A 23,583-nucleotide genomic window follows, 5' to 3' on the forward strand; every position below is an offset into this window, starting at 1 on the left:
ATATCTTTGCCTGGTTTTGGTATGAGGGTGATGTTGGCTTCATAGAATGAATTAGGCAGCTTTCCCTCCACTTCAATTTTTTTGAAGCGTTTGAGCAGGGTTGGTACTAATTCTTTCTGAAATGTTTGGTAGAATTCACATGTGAAGCCGTCTGGTCCTGGACTTTTCTTTTTGGGAAGCTTTTGAATGACTGATTGAATTTCTTTACTTGTGATTGGTTTGTTGAGGTCATCTATTTCTTCTTGAGTCAAAGTTGGTTGTTCATGCCTTTCTAGGAACTTGTCCATTTCATCTACATTGTTGTATTTATTAGCATAGAGTTGTTCATAGTATCCTGTTATTACCTCCTTTATTTCTGTGAGGTCAGTGGTTATGTCTCCTCTTCCATTTTTGATCTTATTTATTTGCATCCTCTCTCTTCTTTTTGTCGATCTTGCTAAGGGCCCATCAATCTTGTTGATTTTCTCATAGAACCAACTTCTGGTGTTATTGATTTTCTCTATTGTTTTCATGTTCTCAATTTCATTTATTTCTGCTCTAATCTTTGTTATTTCTTTCCTTTTCCTTGCTTTGGGGTTAGTTTGCTATTCTTTCTCCAGTTCTTCCAAGTGGACAGTTAATTCCTGCATTTTTGCCTTTTCTTCTTTTCTGATATAGGCATTTAGGGCATTAAATTTCCCTCTTAGCACTGCCTTTGCTGCATCCCATAGGTTTTGATATGTTGTGTTTTCATTTTCATTCGCCTCGAAATATTTACTAATTTCTCTTGTAATTTCTTCCTTGACCCACTGGTTGTTTAAGAGTGTGTTGTTGAGCCTCCACGTATTTGTGAATTTTCTGACACTCTGCCTCTTGTTGATTTCCAACTTCATTCCTTTATGATCTGAGAGAGTGTTGTGTATGATTTCAATCTTTTTAAATTTGTTGAGACTTGCTTTGTGACCCAGCATATGGTCTATCTTTGAGAATGATCCATGAGCACTTGAGAAAAAGGTGTATCCTGCTGTTGTGGGGTGTAATGTCCTATAAATGTCTGTTAAGTCTAGCTCATTTATTGTAATATTCAGATTCTCTGTTTCTTTATTGATCCTCTGTCTAGATGTTCTGTCCATTGATGAGAGTGGCAAATTGAAGTCTCCAACTATTATGGTAGATGTGTCTATTTCCCTATTCAGTATTTGTAGTGTATTCCTCTCGTATTTTGGGGCATTCTGATTCGTTGTGTAAATATTTATGATTGTTATGTTTTCTTGTTTAATTGTTCCTTTTATTAGTAGACAGTATCCTTCTTTTTCTCTTTTAACTGTTTTACATTTGAAGTCTAATTTGTTGGATATTAGTATAGCTACTCCTGCTCTTTTCTGGTTGTTATTTGCATGAAATATCTTTTCCCAACCTTTCACTTTCAACCTATGTTTATCTTTGGGTCTAAGATGTGTTTCCTGTAGACAGCATATAGAAGGATCCTGTTTTTTAATCCATTCTGCCAATCTATGTCTTTTGATTGGGGAATTCATTCCATTTATATTTAGTATTATTACTGTTTGGGTAATACTTTCCTCTACCATTTTGCCTTTTGTATTATATATATCATATCTAATTTTCCTTATTTCTACACTCTTCTCCACACCTCTCTCTTCTGTCTTTTCATATCTGACTCTAGTGCTCCCTTTAGTATTTCTTGCAGAGCTGGTCTCTTGGTCACAAATTCTCTCAGTGACTTTTTGTCTGAAAATGTTTTAATTTCTCCCTCATTTTTGAAGGACAATTTTGCTGGATATAGAAGTCTTGGTTGGCAGTTTTTCTCTTTTAGTAAATTAAATATATCATCCCACTGTCTTCTTGCCTCCATGGTTTCTGCTGAGAAATCTATACATAGTCTTATTGGGTTTCCCTTGTATGTGATGGATTGTTTTTCTCTTGCTGCTTTCAAGATCCTCTCTTTCTCTTTGACCTCTGACATTCTAACTAGTAAGTGTCTTGGAGAACGCCTGTTTGGGTCTAATCTCTTTGGGGTGCGCTGCACTTCTTGGATCTGTAATTTTAGATCTTTCATAAGAGTTGGGAAATTTTCAGTGATAATTTCTTCCATTAGTTTTTCTCCTCCTTTTCCCTTCTCTTCTCCTTCTGGGACACCCACAACACGTATATTTGTGCGCTTCATATTATCATTCAATTCCCTGAGCCCCTGCTCAAATTTTTGCATTCATTTCCCTATAGTTTCTGTTTCCTTTTGGATTTCAGATGTTCCATCCTCCAGTTCACTAATTCTAACCTCTGTCTCTTGAAATCTACCATTGTAGGTTTCCATTGTTTTTTTCACCTCTTCTACTGTATCTTTCATTCCCCTAAGTTCTGTGATTTGTTTTTTCAGACTTTCCATTTCTTCTTTTTGTTCATCCCTTGCCTTCTTCATGTCCTCCCTCAATTTATTGATTTGGTTTTTGAAGAGGTTTTCCATTTCTGTTCGTATATTCAGAATGAGTTGTCTCAGCTCCTGTATCTCATTTGAACTATTGGTTTGTTCCTTTGACTGGGCCATATCTTCAGTTTTCCTGGTGTGATTTGTTATTTTTTGCTGGCGTCTGGACATTTAATCAGATTTCCCTGAATGTGAGACCCAGCAGGTTGGAAGATTTTCCTGTGAAGTCTCTGGACTCTCTTTTTTTCATCCTGCCCAGTAGGTGGCGCTTGTCTGTCTGCAGGTCCCACCAGCAAAAGATGTTGTGGCTCCTTTATTAATGCCACTGTTGGTGTTTGGTTGGACCCAGTCCCTGCCACTGTCGGAAACTCCCTCCTCTCCCTCCTGGCAGCCGCCTATGGGGGAGGGGCGCCGGGGCCGGGGAACTTACCGCCAGACCGGGAAGCCGCCCGCAGGGGAGGGGCGCCGGTTGCTGGCCGCCGTGGCTTGGGGAGCCCGCTGATCCAAGACTTGTAACCGGTCCAGGAAGCTGCCTGCGAAAGAGGGGCGCCGGCGCCGTGGCTTGGGAAACTTGCCTCTCCGAGACTCTCAGCCGGCCCGGGAAGGAGGGAGGGAGGAGCTCCAGCTGCCAGCCGCCGCGGCTCCGGGGAAGTGCGTGCCGCTCGGGGATCTCACTGCAGTAGAGTCTCATAGTCAGTCTAGCCAGTCCAGGCTGGGGTACACTGTGTGTCCATTCCCTGCCGTGGCCCCGGGAGCTGTTCTGCACTGTTTCTGGTCACCTCGTAGTTGCTCTATCCGGTACCATCTTGAAAGACATTTTCGAAAATAGCTAGTTTGTCAGGCAAGGTATTTAATATTTGTGCCCCAAGATACGAGTCCTCAGAAATAAAGCTGTGTTTAAAAACACAGTTCTCACTAGCTCCTACCCTGGGTTCAGTGAGATGCGGGCCTTCCTTGCTGCAGGTAGTATAGTACAGGGTAGAGGTGGAGTGCCAGAGCCCACAGTGGCTGTGACTTAGCTGCCAGCTAAGTCCACCATGGTCTTAAGAGTCTGGTTCTACTCGTTAGCATTATGCTGTTTTAATGAAGCAAACTAATTTAACTTCTTCCCTCCCCTATTTGAGTGTTTTAGCTTCATTTTCAGGTTGCTAATTATAACCAGACAATAAAATCTACACGGCTAGTCACATTAGCCTATTCAAAACATACAGAATTTTAGAATTCTACTTTGAGTAATTTGGACCAAATTTCGTAAATTTGCCTACATATATTTCTGAGATAGCTCTCATTTGTAACAAGCATCTGAAAAACAGAAAGGAAGGAAAGGAAGGAAGGAGGGAAGGAGCAAGGAAAATAGGAAGATTGATTTACTCAAAAGTGTATGATATCAGTTAAGTCTATTTCAATACAGTTTTACATTAATTTGAGAAAAAGGGAGGGAGGAAGGTTAAGATAAAGAGATACCAAATGGTTGAAATAACAGAACCAAATAGAGGATTAGGCCTCTCTCCTCTTCGAAGGAGCCACTGGATAGAGCTCAGAAACCAGTGTGTGTTCCAGTAAAGGCAACCTGCCTCCCGGTACAGGGATTCAGATCCAGGCCTGGCTCCTCTACTGGTTACATTCTGATGGCTGATCTTGAGTCGAAATGCGTAAATGGGTTACTTCATTTGAAGTTATTGTTTATGTTTTTACTGTAATGTGTTCAAACACTAAAAGCCTTCATCTAGCACTAACCATACCTCTGTCTGTAGGAAGTGGAGACACTGATTTTGGACCACAGATTAAGAACCTGAATAAGAAGCTCTTCACGGTGGTCGCCTGGGACCCTCGAGGATATGGCCACTCCAGACCCCCGCATCGAGACTTTCCAGTGGACTATTTTGAAAGGGATGCAAAAGATGCTGTTGATTTGATGAGAGTAGGTCTTAGGGAAGGACTGGGGGAGGGAGGCTGTCTGGCCTGTCTTCATCTATTTTGTTTAATTTTCATCAATTTTGCAAAGATACTACCATATGCTTCCTGTAGAAAATTCAAAGAGTTCAAATCAGTATGAAGAAGAAAGAAGAAATTTCCTGCAATCCTACTCTCTAGAGATATCACTACCAAGACTTGAAGACACTGCCTTTTAGGCTGGTCTCATTACACATGTAATTTATAAATTCAAAATTTTGCAAAAATGGCATCATACGCTGTACGTAATATTTTCCCAATCTATTCTTTCACCCTACAACTAAACCTCCTCACGATATTCTCTTCCAATCTGTCTCTAGCTAATTCTTCCTACAATTGCCATTCAGTGAATTTAACAGATGCAGCTACTTTACTTTAGGCAGCAGATCGCAAGTCTGCATCATAACATGCCGGCATCCTGCCAAAGTGCTCTCAAAGTCTTTGCACACATATACACAGTTTGTCATAACCACGTACATGCAGCTCATCTCCTCCACTAGCTCTGTTCCTTTTCCACCCAGAAGACGTGGGTCCTTCATAGTTCCAAACAATGCACTCAGGTTTTATGACAATTATATTTGCCCCCAAACTAATCGAGAGAAAGTATTACATCATCAAATGTCCAACTCTAGGATTTTTCTTTAATTATCAGTTGATACTACAAATCCTAACCCTGTATCGATTCTGCTCATTAGTGACTATCAGATTCTTCCAGCAGAGAGAAGCAGTAATGTGTCCTGTGCATTTTGTGGCCTTTATCACAGGCACTGAAGTTTAAGCGGTTCTCCCTGCTGGGATGGAGTGATGGTGGGGTCACTGCACTCATTGCAGCTGCGAAATACCCATCTTACATCAAGAAATTGGTGGTCTGGGGAGCCAATGCTTATGTGACTGATGAAGACGAAATGATTTATCAGGGTAGGTTCTGTGTGCTGGAGATGGGACGATCACTCATATCCTCTTCACTGTCCTTTCTCAAATCTTAATTTTAGTATGTGTGGGCAAGTCCTATCTCCTCTGGTTCGGATCTCAGTTCTAATGTAGGAAGAATGAATTTTAGTCTGCATTTTAAAACTTCCTATCTCCAGAAGTGAAACTATGATGGCTCAAGAAAAGGCTAAGCAAAATCAGTATTTACATTTACTACTGATAGTGAGTGTCAGACAAGAGGGTGCTGGCATGAAGCGTTATTAATAGCCTCTTTTTAAATAATGTGACAGTGTAAATAAGAATATGGTACTCAAATACGAAGCCTTATATTATTCAAAGAACTTCTGTGCTATTTATGTTTTTGAAGGTTGTCCTTGAAGCGTGAGTTTGAGATTTTTTAGAGGCACCAGAACTGGGATCAGCAAACTACAGCCCATGACCAAACCCAGCTACCACCTGTTTTCATTCAGCCTGGGCACTGACGGAACAGGCTGGCACTGTGAGCCTTGCAGATCGAGCTGAGGTGGCCCCTCCCTGCCTCGTCCCCCTCGCTCCTACACCTGCCTCCCTGGAAGACAGCTGCTCCTCACTGCTTCCCAGGGCTCATTCTGGTGGTCACCTTCATGTTGGTGACTGCTGGCAGTTGTCAGGCACCAGGCTGTGGACTTTCAGTCTGGGGGCAGGAAACTCAGTGAGCCATCTCACCTCTGGCTGGCTGCCCAAAACAAGACAGCTGGGCTCTCCAGGAGGAAAGAATATGCTCTGGGATCTGGGGACTACTCTGGTAGAGTAAAGCAGACAGTGGTGATCCATATGGGCCCCAGCCCACCAAGACTCTCCCTTTAGGCCCAGTGGCTTTCTTTTGTCCCAAATATATATCTGATGGACAGACAGCAGCACCAAACAGTCGAGGCTGGGCGAGGCAGGTGTTTCTTTCTCCTTGCATTTTGCCTCTTGGCCCACAAAGCCTAAAATATGTACTCTCTGACCCTTTACAGAAAATGTTTGCCGACCTCTGCCCTAGAATTTCACAAGTCCAGACTTTTTCAGCGATTCTGTAATACACAGGACTTAAGTAAGCTTAATGGCAATGTTCTGTTGTAGAATCTTGGTTGTTTACCAGTCGTTCTGTTTAGTAAAGAACTATGAAACTCTTAAAAGATAAATATGACTTAGTTTCCAATGCTGCTTGTCCTTATGGTTTTCCTTCCTAGTTGAGAGGACAGGTATCTGTCCTGTGCAAAGTAAACCATTCAACTTTGGTTTTGGTCACATCTGCTCCCGTTGCAGCCAGGATGTTATTCCTTTGGTTCTCCCTCCCCCACCTCTCTCTCTACATTTGATCCTTTCTCTCAGCGTAAAAAACATGGGCACAGCTCCTGCTTCAAAATCACCCTCCTTACCTGAAATTACTACCTTACTACTCTTTCTCTTTTACCACAACTTACTGAAAGAGCTGTCTGTTCTCCCTGCTTCTATACATCCTGGCCCATGCGACTGAAACTGCCCTCACTGAGAAGAATATTGTCTCCATTGTCAAAGCCAGTGGACACTTGGTTTCTGTCTGTTGGCCTTAACTACAAAGAGATTATACTTGGACAGCTAGGATATTATACAATGGATAATTGTTGGTCCTATTCCCTTGTTATCCTGTTAAAATTCATAGTGTCTGTACTGATATCCCCTCTTTTATTCCTGGCATTGTAATTTGTGTCATTTCTTTTTTTTCTTGGCAAAGTCTGGCTGGAGAATTAGCTATTTTTTTTATCTTTTGGTTTCATTGATTTCTTTATATTGTTTCCTGTTTTCAGTTTCATTGTTTCTGCTTTTTATTGTCCCTTCTGCTTGCTTTGGGTTTTAATTTGTTTTCTTTTTTTAGTCTTTTAAAGTAGACTACAGTTTTCTTTTGATTAATATTTTCATGGAATATCTTTTTGCATACTTTAACTTTTAACCTATCTGTATCATTACATTTAAAGTGGTTTTTCTGGTAGGCAGTGTATAATGGGGCCTTGTTTTCTTATCTGACCTAGCAATCTCTATCTTTTAATTGGTTTATTTAGACCTACTGTTTCTGTTTATCCCATTTGTTTGCTCCTCAGGAACAAACATGGGTTACATTTCCTGGAGTGGCTATATTAATATCAGACAAAGTAGACTTCAGAACACGAAAAACTGCCAGAGATAAAGAGGAATACTATATAATTATAGAAGGGTCAGTTCACCAAGAACATTTAAGAATCCTAAATGTGTATGTACCTACAAACAGAGCTCCAAAATACATGAAGCAAAAATTTAAAGGAGAAAGAGATGAATCTCCCATTATATCTGGGTTGCTGGAATGTTGGAATTTTTTTTTATTCCATTTTAGTTTATCTATTAGTTTTTCCTTAGTTTTTTCTCTTTGTATTTTTGATGGCTCTAGGGATTACTATATACATGCTTAACTTTTTAAAGTCTACTTAGAGTTAATGTTTTACCACTTCAAGTAAATATAGAAGCCTTGTGACCATATAGAACCTTTTACCTCTCCATTTTATGTTATAGTTGTCTTAAGTATTATATCTTCCATACAATGAAACCCTCCCAGATGGTGTTATAATCCTTGCTTTTGACAATCATACATACTTCAAAGAGGAGCAAAATAGTCTGTTATATTTACCAAGATATTTGCAATTTCATTGATCATCCTTTATTCCTGAAATTCTGGGTTTCCTTCTGATTTCATTTCCCTTCATCCTGAAGAACTTCCTGTAGCTTTTTTTTTTTTTTAGTGTCATTTGCCACAGTGAATTCCTTGGTTTTCCTTCATCTAAGAATATCTTTATTACCTCTTCCTTTCTGAAGAACATCTTCATTCAGTATAGAATCTTTTGTTCACGTTTATTTTCTTTTAGCACTTTAAAGATGTTGCTCTGCTATTCTCTCATTTTCATGGTTTCTGATAAGAAATCCATAGTCATTTGAATGGTTGCTCCCTTATAAGTAGTTTTCATCTGGTTGCTTTCCAGCCTTTATCTCTGATTTTCAGCAATTTGATTGTGCTGTGTCTGGGCATGTCTTTGAGTTTATTCTATTGAGGTTTTCTGAGCTGCTTTTTATTTTTGAATAATTAAAAAAAATTTATTTAGTAATATAGATATACAACCTATAATTTCTCCTTTTAACCACATTCCTATATATAATTCCTTAGTGTTAATTATATTTACAACCATCACCATCACCCATTACTGAAGATTTCCATCACCCCAAACAGAAATTCTGTACCAGTTAAGCACTAACTCCCCAATCCTTACTCCCTCCTCAGCTCCTGGCAACCTGTATTCTAGAATAGTTTAGGACTCTATGAATTTGCTTATTCTAATTATTTAATATCCCTGAAATCATACAATATTTGTCCTTGTATGTCTGCCTTATTTCACTTGCCATGGTATCTTCAAGGTTCATCTATTTTGTCACATGTATCAGACTTCATTCCTTTTTACAACTGAATATTCTATTATATATATATATATCACGTTTTGCTTATCCATCTGCCAATCAACATTTGGATTGCTTCCATCTTTGCCAGTTGTGAATAATGTTGCTGTCTTAGCTCTCTGGCTGCTTTTCACATTTTCTCTTTATCTTTGGTACATTGCAGTTTTACTATAATGTGTCTAAGTGTGGATTTCTCTTTATAGTGTTTGAAATACATTTGATTTTTTTCTACGGGTTCTTACCTTTTATCAGTTCTGAAAAAACATTCTTACCCATTTTTCCTTCTGTATTGCATCTCCTCTGTTCCCCTTATTCCCTCCTCAGTTGGGACTGATGAGACTTCAAGACCTTGTCTTTCTTTATTCTCTATCTCGTTTTCATTTTCTTGTCTCTCTGTGTGGCAATAAGCATAAATTGAGAATACTTTCCTTCAGAGAGGATATTCATCTGCTTCTCTTGGAAACCGAGAGATAATACCCATTGGGGCCATTTTTATCACAACTTAATCCCAGAGACTCAGGTCCAGTTTTCCCAGCCACTCATGCTAATATTTACATTCCCCCTTGGAATGGCCCTACGCTTTGAGGAATCCACTCAGTTTGACCGCTCTTTTTGGCTCTATCTTCAGGCCTCTCTTTCTGTTACACACATGCATACACATGTGTATGTATTCATACACACCCATATCCTAATTTCCATACGTTACTGCAACTCCAGCACCACCATAATAAAGGATCAAGTTGTTTCATTGCAGAAAGCCTTTTCAAAGGTGTGTGGCCTACCCATGCAGCCCCAAACAGAAGATATCCATGGGTGGTGGTGGGGGTGGTTTACTAGCCATCTTCACACCATCTTGCTAGCTCCTCTCTCCTTTTCCTACTCTTTCAACTCTCCTTCTCTTCCTTCCACCTCTCCTCCCCACCTCTCACTTTGTAGGCTTCTTCTCTACATCCTTCACTAAAGTCTTTCCACTATTGTACAGAACAGTTCAGCTCTCTTCAGCCTCTGTGTTCCATCCAGCCCTGGGCTACCCTGTGCAATTTTAAACTGGACAGCAGAAGGCAAGGCAGGTAGGTGTTGGCCTGAAAGAGGGTCCACCAGCCTTCCAAGACACTTGTAGTGATAAATAGCAGTTTCCCTTCATTCTGTTATTTTAGTTCAATTTTGAGAACTTATCCTCCATATACCTGGCATTGTCCAAAAGTTCTGTATTGATTGTTGTTTGATGAGAACATCTATCCTATTCTCTATAAGACGCATTGTTCAGTGGAAGCTCTGAATTAAGGGCTCCCGGTAAACAGTATTTAACATGCTTAAGAGGATTTGAATGTTTAAATTCTGATTTAAAGAATTAAACAATATGGAAATGAATGAAATTTAAAGAAATTTTGAAAACTGTAAGTCAAGTAACTGAATTTGTTTATTCATTTTGTAAAGGTAGTTTTTAGGTATTATTTTTTCCTAATAGTGAATCAACTGTAATATAGTCTAAAGTTAGTAGCTAGTGTTTTACACCCTTATTTCTTTGGTAACAGAAATTAGAACAAACAGTTTGTGAGCTTTTTCAAATGTATATACATACAATTCCGAAAAAAAAGAAAACTTTGGTTTTATAAATGATATCGCTGTTACTCAGGTGAATCTTGTTAGAGGAATATTTTCTTGTATTTAATAACTCTAGCAGAAAGCATTCCATACAGCTCTAATTTCTTTTACTTGGTAAACATGTATTGAGTGTCTGTGCAAGCGACAGGCTGGATCCAGGGTGTGAACAATGGTGAACAAAGCCAAGCCCCACACTTCCAGAGAAATAGTATTGTGCACAGAAATATCACCAGGTAATGCTCTGTGCTGGGCAGAGGAGATGGACTGGGGGCCACAGGGATGCTGTTCTAGGGAGGCTTCTCCAACGCTTGAGCAGATAAAGTAAGTGTTTTACCTGGATAAAGTAAGGAGTGAGCCTTATGCTCACTTGGGGGCATACCAGCAAACTGGGCAGCACATACAAAGGCTCTGAGTGGCCTGTGCTTGGACTACTTAAAGATAACAATTTAGTACCAGACTAAGCATACCATGTCCACACTTCTGTTTTTCAGGAATCCGAGATATTTCTAAATGGAGTGAGAGGACAAGAAAACCTCTGGAAACCCTATATGGGCATGACTACTTTGCCCAGATGTTTGAGCAATGGGTGGAAACCATGCGGAAATTTAAAGACCTACCAAATGGTAGGTTACACGAACTGGTTAATGGTTCTTGTGCCAACTAGAGAGGGCTAGAGAAGGTGCTTGAACTTCTCCCCTGGTATTTCAGAATTCCGCAGTGATCAGTGAATTCACTAATTTTCTTTTTATTTCTTTTTCTGGAGTGATACAAATGTTCGAAGAAATGATCATGGTGATGAATATACAACTGTGTGATGATATTGTGATGAATATACAACTATGTGACTGATATGGGAAAAGAGAATGCTATTATTGTTTGCAGTACAAGTTATTTTACATGTAAATCTGCCTTAAACTATAGACAAAACTGTATATATAAAGGTTCATATTGTTCAGTCTTTAATAGAAGATTGTACTTTTTTTTTTCCAGGCCTTGGTGTGTGTATATGTGTGTGTGGTGACAAAATAATTCTCTAGAAACCTTGAATAGTTTTGATTTTCTCATTCCTGCATAGGTAATTAGAAAACAAAAAAGCCAGAACATGTCCTATGTAGTTTTTCTTTTTGCACATTACATCTTCTGTTGCTAGGCTATTTATTCTTTCATAACCTTCAGCCTTAGCATAATTAGCATGAAGATGAGACTATTCAGTTATTTTCTCATCTTTGAAACTAAATTGTATGACCTTAACCATAAACAGATGTCTCCCTTGCTATATCTGAAAAATTAACTAGTTTTCTATCAATAATAAGAATTGACACCATTAGAAGAAATTCTGAATTGAGATCTATTTTTATATAGCTATTTATATCTATACCTTTCTTTGCTTTTTTTTTAATTGATGAATGAATAGAGTAGTTAAGTCTAATCTTGGAGCTTACTCAATTAAATGGCTGTAGTTCAAGGACAAGTTTGATCTCTTAGGTAGCCATTTTGAGACTGAGTCATTTGTCAAAACTTTCACAATGAAAACAATATTTGGAAACATTACTCATTTTGGATTAGCTTCAAAACAGCAAACATATGCTTTGTAATGGTCTTCTTCATATGCATCATCCACACATAGAAGCAGGTTGTTGAAACATGTTTCCCTCAAATCTTAAAATAAAAAATTCCAGAAGAGCAATAAAAGGGTAAATTGATTAAATGTAAACATTTGTTCTGTTGAAGGGAACAGTGAAAAATAGGAAAATTCAAAAGTAGAAACAAAATTAAATTAGCAAAAGTCAAAAGACCTGGGTTTCATTCTGGCTTTGTCATGTGTTTGCCATCAGAATGGATTTGAGCAGATTGGTTTACCTTCTCTAAGCCTCAGTTTCTTTATCTGAAACTAGAGGTAGTAATAGCTATCTCATAAGGTTTCTGTAAGGATTAAATGAAATCATATATTTTAAGCCTTGGTGTAGTTCCAAGTACAGAGTTAAGTTTCCAATAAAAGATTATTATTGTAATTATTATAAAAATACTTAATCTATAAATAATTTTATATACTGAATGAGTCAGAACATGTCACTACTCTAAGTGTTCAACAAGTAGGAAATTGTTGGAATAGTTCCTGACACATGATGAGTGCTCAGTGATACTGGGTTAAATCATCATTACCACGACCATCACCACCACCATTTCTATCATCACCACTGCCATTGCCACCACACCTACCAACATTACAACCACCATCACTCCATCACCATCATCTCCATCCCCTCCATCACCATTATTTCCAGTATCACCTTCAAGGTGCTACTACCACCACCACCACCACCGTCACCGTCACCGTCACCATCACCATCACCATCACCGCCGTTCCCATCCCCAACACCATTCCCATCCCCATCACCACCATCACCATGGCCACTGCCACCACCATCCCCATCTCTTCCATCACCACCACCACCACTTCCATCACTACCATCATCATCACCATCATCGTCATTGTTACTGTCATATAATCAGTAGGTACATTTCAGCCCAGGAAAGGAAAGGGAAGCTGTGCAGACCCAGAGAAATATTTTCCCTGATCAGCATATTACCTTCTCATGTAGCAAGCAGTGACCCCACACACACATACACACCTGGGAAAGGTAGAGGTCTGTCACCTGGAAGTAACTCTGTGGCCAGTGTTTCTCAGCACTGTAGGCAAAGGAGGGAAGGAGGGAGAGAGGAGCGAAGGAGCTCACATTACAGAACATCTGCAGGGTGCCAGGAACCTGAGATACATCTGCAAACCAACCTTGGGGAGCCACAGTTATCCCCGACTGACCCAGGAGAGGCTGAAGCCCCAAGTATTAAGAAAGCCACCAAGATCGCACAGGTAGAACACAGCAGTCCAGGAACTAAAGCCCCAGCTTTGTGCCTTCAGCACCCATATTTATGTTGGTAATGTGATAAATAGTGCTGAGGTCTTAGCAATCTCTTAAAAGTCTATTTAGTCAGGGGCACAATGGAAGCACAGTTGTTGTGGAGACACTCATTTACCATGTGTAAGCTCCAACTTCATGGTGAAGCAGAGCTTTAGAGGATTGGCTGGGATCCAAACCAGCATTTCAGAGGTGATTTCAAAGAATAAGCTCTTCTGAAAAATTTTTTTTTTTTTTACATGAGCAGGCACCGGGAATCGAACCCAGGTCCTCTGGCATGGCAGGCAAGCGTTCTTGCCGCTGAGCCACCGTGACCCGCCCTGAAAAATTATTTTTAATTGAGAAATCTTTACACACATAATGTCCATCCATAGTATACAAATAGTGGCTCACAATATCATCATATAGTTGTATATTCATCACCATGATCATTTTTAGAACATTTGCATCACTCCAGAAAAAGAAATGAAAAGAAAAAACTCATCTATCCCATACCCCTTCATTGACCATTAGTATTTCAATCTACCCAAATTTTTACCCTTTATCCCCCCGATTATTTTATTTTTTATCCTTATTTTTTTTTTACTCATCTGACCATACCCTGGATAAAAGGAGAGTCAGACACAAGGCTTTCACAATCACATGGTCACAGTGTAAAAACTATATAGTTATACAATAATCTTCAAGAATGAAGGCTACTGACACAATTCAACAGTTTCAGGTAACTTCCCTCCAGCCACTCCAATACACCATAAATTAAAAAGGGGTAACTATGTAATACATAAGCATAACCTCCAGGATAACCTCTCAACTCTGTTTGAAATTTCTCAGCCACTGAAACTTTATTGTGTCTCATTTCTCTCTTTTGGTCAAGAAGTCTTTCTCAATCCCATGAAGTCAGTCGTGGCTCATCCCTGTAGTCCTGTCCCACATTTCCAGGGAGATTTACACCCCTGGGAGTCATGTCCCATGTGAGGTGGGGGGGCAATGAGTTCACCTGCTGAGATGGCTTAGCGCAACAAAAGTGGTTCTTGGGGGGGGGGGGGTGATTCTTAGACATAATTCTAAGTAGGCTTAGCTTCTCCTTTGCAGGAATAAGTTTCATAGGGGTGAGCCCTAAGCTCGAGGGCTTAACCTGTTCAATTGGCTGTTCCCACTGCTTTCAAGAATATTAGGAATTCCTCAGATGGGGAAGTTTAATATTTCCTCCTTTCTACCCAGTCCCCCAAGGGGACTCTGCAAAAAAAAAAAAGAATAAGCTTTTTGGTGCCCACCCTTCTACCATCAATTTTTAAACTGGAAACTTCCCCTATATAATTTAAGTAGTTATAGGGTTTTTGTTTGGTTGGTTTTCCAACTGTTCTATGTGAATTACAGGTGTAATTGTTTGTTTACTAGTAAAACTTAAGCAGCAGAGAAACTGAAAGGAAGCCCATAGAATGTTAGAGTTCAAAAGAACCTAAGCATCACTGAATCCAAGCCAAGTATTTCACAGACAAGGACACCAAGGACAGACAATCTGTGACCAGCAGAGCTCTGTGTTGCTTCTCCCCTGTATCATGTGGAGTGGCTGCAGTAAAACAAGCTCTTCTTCCTGTTTACCTTTCAGGTAATATTTGCCGTCACTTTTTGCCCCTTATTCAGTGCCCTACTCTGATTGTGCATGGTGAGAAGGATCCTCTGACGCCACGTTTCCATGCTGACTTCATTCATAAGCATGTTAAAGGGTCACGGTAAGTTCAGGTTGCAGTGTTGGCACACCATGCCTCAAAAGCTGAAGAAGTAAATGAAACAAGCTGCAGTAAAGAAGAGGAAAGTGAGAAGTTGGGAATTTGTTTAAAGATGTATACTGCCCTGCCCATCGTTTTTCCAATATCAGTAATAGGACTACCATATTTAGGTACCATGGAGAACAGGGCAAGGAGTTTGGTTTGTGAGTGTCTTAGTTTGCCATAGCTGCTAGAAAAAAAAAAAGTCTGGTTGGCTTAAACAATGGAAATTTATTGCCTCACAGTTTTGGAGGCTAGAAATCCAACATTGGATTTGAAAGGCCATACTCTCTCCCAGAGTCTGTAGTACTCTGGTCCCAGCTTGCCACAGTCCTTGGGTTTCCTTGGCTTGCATCTCCACCTCCCTTCATGTGGTTTTTTCTCCTGCTCAGTCCTCTGTGTCTCTGTCTAGATTTCTTCTCATTGTAAGGATTCAGTCATATGGATTAAGGCCTACCCTGAAATAATATGACCTCATCTAAATAGGATCTTATATGTCTTGTGTGGGATATGAGTCAATCCCCAGCAGTGAGTCATTGATAATCCAGAAGGTAGGAGTCCTCAGATAAATTTGTGGGAATGGCAGATGTACTCTTAGTACTAAATTTTAAAATGTTGTTGACAATTTAGATTTATCGCAATCATTAACTAAAATAATTTTATATAAATTGGGGATTTTGAAATTAACCCTTTTTCTAATTAGAGAAGTTGTGAGTTTACAAAACAGTCATGCAGAAAACACAGGATTCCCTTATACCACCTCCCACCAGCTTGCCTTGGTGTGGTAGTTACCCTTGTTACAATGAGCAAAAATTTACTGAAATAGTTCTGTCAATCATCCATTATTTTCATTAGGTGTATCTTTTTTCCTGTATACCACTCTATTATTGCCACCTTGTTTTACTATCAGACGTTTGTTAAACCTGGTAAAGAACATTCTTGTACTTGTACTATTAACTATAGTCTGTGATCTATAACAGGGTTCACTGTGCTGTATGTTTTATCTTTTAAGTTTTATTCCGGTAATATAAAAACATCCTAAAGTTTCCTGTCTTAACCACATTCACCTATATCATAGTTCAGTGCTGTTTACACTTACAATAATGTGCTAACATCACCACCATCCATTTCTAAACCTTCAGCATCCATCAGCTTAAATAGAAATTCTGTACAAGTTAAGCATCAACTCCCCATTCTCTAACCCCAGTCTATCTCCTAGTAACCTATTCTAGATTCTAACTCTATGAGCTTCCTTATTATACTTAGCTCATAAAAGTGAGAACATACAATATTTGTCTTTTTGTGTCTGGCTTATTTCACTCAACATAATGTCTCCAGGAGTCAGCCATTTGGTTTATGCATCAGGTCTTCATTCTGTCTTATAGCTGAATAATATTCCATCATATGTATATACCACATATGTTTTATCCACTTATCAGTTGATGGACGCTTTGGTTCCTTCCATCTTTTGGCAACATTGAATAATGCTGCTGTGAATATCTGTGTGCAAATGTCTGTTCATGTCCCTGCCTTTAGTTCTTCTGGGTACATATCTAGTAGTGGGATTGCCAATTATTATGGCAATTCTGTATTTAGCTTCCTGAGGAACTACCAAACTATCTTCTGCAGTGGCTGCACCATTTATATTCCCACCAGCAATGAATGAGTGTTCCTATTTCTTCACATCCTCTCTAACACTTGTAATTTTCTGTCTTTTTTAATAGTAGCTGTTCTAGTATGTGTGAAATGATATCTTGTTGTGGTTTTGATTTGCATTTGCTAGTGATGGTGAGCATGTTTTCCTGTGATTTTTTAGGCATTTGAATTTCCTCTTTGGAGAAATGTTTGTTCAAATCTTTTGCCCATTTCTTATTGGGTTTTTTTGTCTTTTTATTTTATTTACATTTCACTTCTTGGACATGTGTATTTATGTCTGTCATAAAAGTTGGGAAGTTTTGAGCCATTATTTCCTCAAATATTCTTTCTGCCTCTTTGCCGTCTCTTCTTGGGACACCCATGATGTGTATGTCTGTATGTTTGTACGTTTTATACTCTCATTCAAATCCCTGAGACCCTGCTCTGTTCTTTCCATTCTTTTTCCCCGTGAGATTTCACTGTCTTCTAGTTCTCTGATCCTTTCTTCTCCCTGTTCAAATCTGATATATGTGTTACTATCAGAAAGCATGTTCCTATATAGTCAAGCCCACCTGATCCTGCATCAAACAGAAGCAAGTCTCTTTTGCTTTGGTGAGAAGGGGAATTCATTGAAGATGCATCATCAAGGAATCAGCCTTAAATATGTACACACCATCATTAGAAGCCAGTTATTGAGAACCATAAAATACCAACTTATACCAAGCCATGTTAGTGGCTCACTCAAATGGCAGAAATGGGTCACTTGTCCTTTAATCCTTACTTCTGCCAACTGACTCAGGCATCTGAGAGCCTTATAAGATATGTCAGCAGAAATCCTATTTTTCAGTCCCCCAAATTTTGTATGAAATAGAAATTTGCATTTTAAATACATTGTCTGACATAAGACCTAGCTTCTGTTACTTATATCAAATTGAAAATCCAAAGTTGCATAAATTCAGTGTTTCCTTTACATGTAATGAACATGTATTCTGAAGGAGAAAACAAAATGTGTCTGGGAGATACTCGGCCTGATATTTTCTCAGAGGTTCTAGAAAATGAGCACCCAGGTGAACACTGACCTCTTCAGTGTCTAGATAATAACTCTGGAGATGCTGCCATTACTCTTGGATGTCTTTAGAATTCTGTAGAATTCTTTCGGAAACTCCTCTTCTGCCTCTGTTCCCTCTGCCCGTCTGTCCCTTCCTTCTTCCCTCCAGTAGCCGATTTCTGAATGCCAACTAAGTGCAAGTCCCATTCTGCGTGGTTGGTAGTGCTTCCTGTCCACAAAGTCTCCACAATCCAGGAGGGAAAGCAGATGCAGAAACAGTTCTGCTACTACCCAGTTGTACTATTAAATGATATATTTTAACAACAAATTCCTCTGAGAATTTTAAGTGGAGAGAAAAATGCTTCTTATTCTACAGTAAAGCTAAAATGACCATAAACCTTTATTATCCGTGTAGCATTTTATATTTTCAAAAGCATTTTTTACATAAATATCTAATTATACCTCACAATAAACTTAGGAATAATGTCTTCATTTTACAGATGCAGAATCAAGGCTTAGAGAGATATTAAATAACTTTTCAAGGTTGCATAGCTAGTAAATGTAGTAAATGACAGATCATAGATATTTTTTCTGCTAATAGAGTGCTTTCCCCCACAGCACAGATGCCTGTCATAAATATACTTTTCTTGAGACAGCAAAATAGTTGGATTAATTGTGACCTGGCTCATTGTCTTCTAGTTTCAGAGATGACAGGTTTTTGCACACTGATGCTCACAGTAAACACAGTGTATTCCCTTAAAGAGCAAGTAGGTTCAATAAAAGTCATTCTGTAAAAAAGCTTAATTTAGGAAGTCTGTTCCAGACCCATCTCCTAGCAACACAGTATATCAAGATGGCAGAAAAAAAAACAAACCACTTCCCATTCAGATGTTAATAGTTTCAGTTGACTGTTTTCTGGAAGATCTCTTTTTTTTTTTTACAGCAATATTCTTTAGAACTGATAGGTTGAAGATAAAATAAAATTAGCCATGCTGGGCATGAACCTACCTTGGATAGTATGGTATCACTTTGGACCCCACAAAAGAAGGGTGGATTCCTTGAGTACCAAAATCACAACATGCTTTTGTGTATCAAGCCAGCTGACAACACAGCAGCAGCTCAAAAGTGTAGCAAGCCTAAAGTGAACTTGATAATGGTCCAGCCCTGGCTGACACAGTCTACCCCTCAAAGATTTTATCAACAAGTAAATACCAGGGCGGGCCATGGTGGCTCAGCAGGCAAGGATGCTTGCCTGCCATGCCAGAGGACCTGGGTTCGATTCCAGGTGCCTGCCCATGTTAAAAAAAAAAAAAAAAAAAGCAAGTAAATACCAGGTATGAAACAAATACCAAACCGCCTCTCCTTCTTCATAATGAGGCAGAATAAGGGATGGAGTTATGCAGGAGACTTCCTGCTTGTATTAGATTGTCTCTTTCTCTATCTATCTACCTATCTGTCTATCTTTGTGGGAGAAAGATTAGAATCTCTTGGGAGCAAAGAGGCCTTAGAGATCATCTGATTTCTGTGGTTTTAAAATTGTTTTTAGGAGGTTGAACATTTTCTCCTAATGAACTCTTATGCAGAAGTCCAAAAAGTAGAATCTAAAATAGAGCTCAGATGGGGCCAAACCTGGACTTTTTGCTTTTCTGGTGCTGCCACCTACTTCTCACCCCTTCACGTACAGCTTTTCCTCCCTCCTGATTGTTCTCCAGCCTCTGCCCAGGAATCCTTTACCACCAGATCTGCCTCACCCAGAGGGTCCTCCAGTTTTGTTCTCAGAGAACCCCAGTTGTGCTGAGGTTGGCACTGATCAGACCCTTTGAGGCTAGGCTGGATGGGTCCCAGGAGACTGTGGCTGAGCCAGTCCAAAAAGGAATAGAACTTCACACCTTGGTAAGCCCCTCTGCTGCGTGTGCTGCAAATGCCCAGCCCTGAGTCCAGAACCCCTCCCCATTCCATATCCCTTTTCTTTGCCTGGCCCAATTTATTCATCCTTCAAGTCAGAACTGGGCTAGATGCCTCCTCTTCAGCAAAGCCTTACCTGATTCCTGGCCCTTCTCCAGTCACTCCTCTTACCCGTGCCACCTGGCTCCTTGTGCATTAACAGCTGTTACCAAGGGAATATCACTCTTCTGCTGCACACTTGGAGCCCACTCTCAGGGTCTGGTCTAGCACCTCATAGGTGCTCAGTCCATGTTGAGAGAGAGAGAAGGAAATTAGCAGAAAGGACACACTAAGGCCATGTCCACGGGTGACCTGGGTCAGTGACTGATGGCTCAGGCCCAAGAAGCATGAGGTACATAGTCCAGCTATATGAACTTGAGCCCAAAGCCACAGGACAGAATGGAGGAGGGCCAAAGGCTGTGTGTGGAACGCCAGCACCTTGGGAGAGGCCCCAGAGAAGGAGCTGCCTAGAGACCAGAATCTGTGCAACACTGATGGCAGTGGTGAGTAAGCACATTGGCAGGGCCTTGGATGGCCCAGGCCCAACGGTCAGCTCTGTGTCCTGAAGCAACATACACATTGACCTAATGTGTACAATTAGGACTCAGCAAGAGGTCAACCAACAGAAGCTGCCACTATGTAAATGGGAGGCTGGCATTAGCACAGGTGGACAGGCCCCCGGGAAACAGCCGGGTGTTCTTTGATGCTAGGTCAGGAGCAGGTTGCCTTCTAAACCATTACTAGCACCATTATTGGGGCAGGTGTGTGGGGTAGGAGCCAATGGCCATGTGCTGCTGTCCACAGAGGGCTTGGCCTCGTGGTGGTGTCCCATAGGGTGCACTGGTCCATTGGGCTAGATACTGTCCTCTCTTGGATTCCCAGAGGGAGATAAGAGCCTCTCTGTAGTTTCCTTAAGTTCTTCAGGTCTGGCCACCAGAGGGAAAGGGGCCCCAATTCTCCATGGCAGGCCAATGGGAGCCATCACTAGCAAGAATGGAATGAACTGACCCAGGAGAAGAGGTATCCTGAAAGATGTACCCAGCCTTTGTCTGATTTTTACCTCTATGGAAAACAGGCCAGTTTCAGGGTAGACCCCGGATTGGGGTCGGGGGGTTCCCTCCGGAATGTAGGGAGACCCGAGAAGAAGGAGGAGCCTGGCCTTCACTTCCAGACCCCTCCAGCCTGAGCCAGATATGCCCTCCCTTCTCTAAATGACTCTTTCCTGAACTCTCCGCATCCCACTTCTCCTCCCAGGTACTATTTTTAGTTCCTCATCTACTGTGGCTGTTCTGGGTGGAGGGAAAACAGCTCAGGACTCCATGATCAAGTGACAAATTTGCCTAGGCCTTTCAAAGTTGAGTGCTTTGCATTCCAAAGAGGGGTGGCTTATCCTTTCTAGGCAAATCTTACCCCTGGTTTTTTGTACAATCTCTCTTAAGGTAACAGTTGTCCAGTGGGGGAAGATGTGGGCGGGTACTATGTCAGTCAATAAATGTAAATGTATTATTGTTGTGATTCCCTGTGTTGAAATATTTCAGTAGTACACTGCGTAGACTGGGAACCTTTATAAGGACTTCTGTAAATTGCAAAGTACAATAATAACAAAACAACAAACATCACTGATGCAATCCCTTGGGGGTGCAAAGCCCTATGTACCATACATGAGTGATCCCATTTCACCCTCAGAACTGCCCTATGGGATAGATGCTGTTGTTAACCCATGTTCCAGGTGAGGAATCAGGGCTAGGGAGATTATGTAACTTGCCAGTGTAGTTTCCATGCTGGTTGGACTAGGCATGTCCTGACTGTCCACTTTTTACCCTATGTCATCTCTGCGCGGGAGACGTCAACTGAGTGCCAATACCCCGGCAGGTCTGGGAAGTCTTTGTCCTCCACTCACCATTTAGTCCCTCAATCTGTTGAACCTTGGGTTCACTTCAAGCTGCAGCCCTGCCCAAGCACCCTTTGCAACCATTTTCTTTCTGATGCTCTAGACACAATTCCATGGAGAAAATTCAGTGAGTAGTCTCTTCCCCTTCGCACGTACCTCTGGCTCTCTGCAGAGAAGGAAGAGCTTGCTGACCAGGGTAACTGTGGGTACTCTTCCCCAGCATCCCCTACAAGCCATAAAGGGCCTTTTTGAAAGATGGTGCTTTTGGCCTGAAAAATAAAAGGCTTAGGTTCTGAATAAAATGGGGTTGTTGTCAGCAACCAGGTGTGAATGGCCTCAGGAGAAAGTGACAGTTTGCTCCAAGACTGTCCAGTTTCTTTATGGAAGAACTCCTAGTAGAAAGAACCAGCAGCCTATTTTGTTTTTCAGTTTAAAAAATAATGCTCACAGACTGGGAATGTTATAAGCTCATAGATTAATAATTTAGAATTTTATTATATTAGAAGTAAAGAAGAAAATATTACAGTCTACTCCTTACAGCCTTGGGCCTCATTCTTATCTGTGGCTCCTGGCTGCAACTGTAAAAGGTTAGAATGGTGGAAGGAAAGGTCATCTCAAAGGGCCATTGTTTCTCATATGGCACCTCAAAGGTAAAAGACCATATCAAGCAGAAGTAGAGGAACCACCACCATGGAATTAAACATTCCTCAGAAGACCTAGAATCACTTCCCTTTTTCTAAAGCTGCCAAACGCAATGAGTCTTGCACAGCAAAGGGGAACCTCCATTGCCCCTCCCAGAGGCTCCTTCGTTTCCCCCTGAGCCATGTGCTTGGGCGTGGGGACTTTCTACAATTTTCCTAGAGAATCTGATTGTTTGAAAACTGTTCTCCATGGAGCATGTGATGAGATCCTTTTGTTATTTGGTGAGAATCTAGGTCACCAGCAGAGTTGCTGCATTGTCTTGACAGCTATATATTAATACCTGTCTATTGCAATACTATTCCCAAAGAGGAATACACAGTGGTTTTAAGCGTAATGAATCCTACCTGGGACTTAAACAAGAAGGGTTTTCTGAGTGCCTTAAAATGGTTACTGAAAGCATCAAGGTGAAGAGCCATTTTCTTCATAACCTCTTTCACATATCCATCAAGAGTCCATGCAGTCCTGAATGATACCTCAGAACAGGGATTGGATCTCTCCTATTTTTAATGAAGAGGAGCTTGTTTTTATTTCCCCCAAGATCTTGCAAATCCTATAGGAAGGATGCAGACAGCACCAAATGTCTACAAGGAAGGGAATCAGCTGGATTCATAGGTTGGGGCAGAGGATGTGGTGACCAGCTTGGATGTCCACCAAGGAGGATTTCATGTTTGGCAGGTTAGGGTTCCCTGCCTTGTAATCCTGCTTAGCAGATCGGGACATGCAGTTTAGCCTAGACACGCCCTTCTATGACTTCTCAGCATCATTGGCAGTTGGTTCTGTTCTATCTACAAAAAACAAAGGCCTTGAGCTCCCCTGCAAAACCTGTCCCTTGTGTAGGGCAACTGGGATCCTTCCTTTGGGTGGTGTAGCTCATCCTTCTTTTCATTATAATTCATTAAATTGATTTTGGAATTCCCTGGTTATTATTAATGGCCCCCCAAGAGCCTCTGAAAAATGCTAACACTATATCCTCTTTTCAAGTAGGTTGTCTGGATTATCTGTTCTTTCCTTTACTTCCCCAGTGACTGAGTTGCAGGAGGCCCAGAACTTTTCAAGGACAGCTCTGATCTCCCATTTCCCTTTCCCCATATGCCATCTCTAGTGCTCATCGAGGTTCTCGGAGTTCTCAACCCCCAGTAGCTGAGAGATCAGAGCGCTAAGCCATGTGGCAAACTAGCATTTTGCCCTAAAAGTTCTTTTAATATACAATTGTCATAGCAGACAAAATAACTTGAACTTGCACTTAAATCCTAAAAGCTTTCATTTCTTTACAACTTTTACTATTT

General features: G+C 40.6%; 1 protein-coding gene across 2 annotated transcripts in view; it reads left to right on the forward strand.

The window, feature by feature from the left end:
* BPHL (biphenyl hydrolase like) overlaps nt 1-23,583 on the forward strand; it is a 36,973-nt gene that overhangs the window by 11,882 nt on the left and 1,508 nt on the right. For both annotated transcript variants that reach the window (XM_077143546.1, XM_077143547.1), the window contains exons 3-6: nt 4,177-4,343; nt 5,140-5,293; nt 10,882-11,013; nt 14,918-15,041. In XM_077143546.1, coding sequence (XP_076999661.1) covers nt 4,177-4,343; nt 5,140-5,293; nt 10,882-11,013; nt 14,918-15,041 — 577 coding nt within the window. The remainder of the gene's footprint in view (nt 1-4,176; nt 4,344-5,139; nt 5,294-10,881; nt 11,014-14,917; nt 15,042-23,583) is intronic.

The sequence above is a fragment of the Tamandua tetradactyla genome, chromosome 25 (assembly GCF_023851605.1).
Source record: "Tamandua tetradactyla isolate mTamTet1 chromosome 25, mTamTet1.pri, whole genome shotgun sequence".
Taxonomy (NCBI): Eukaryota; Metazoa; Chordata; class Mammalia; order Pilosa; family Myrmecophagidae; genus Tamandua; species Tamandua tetradactyla.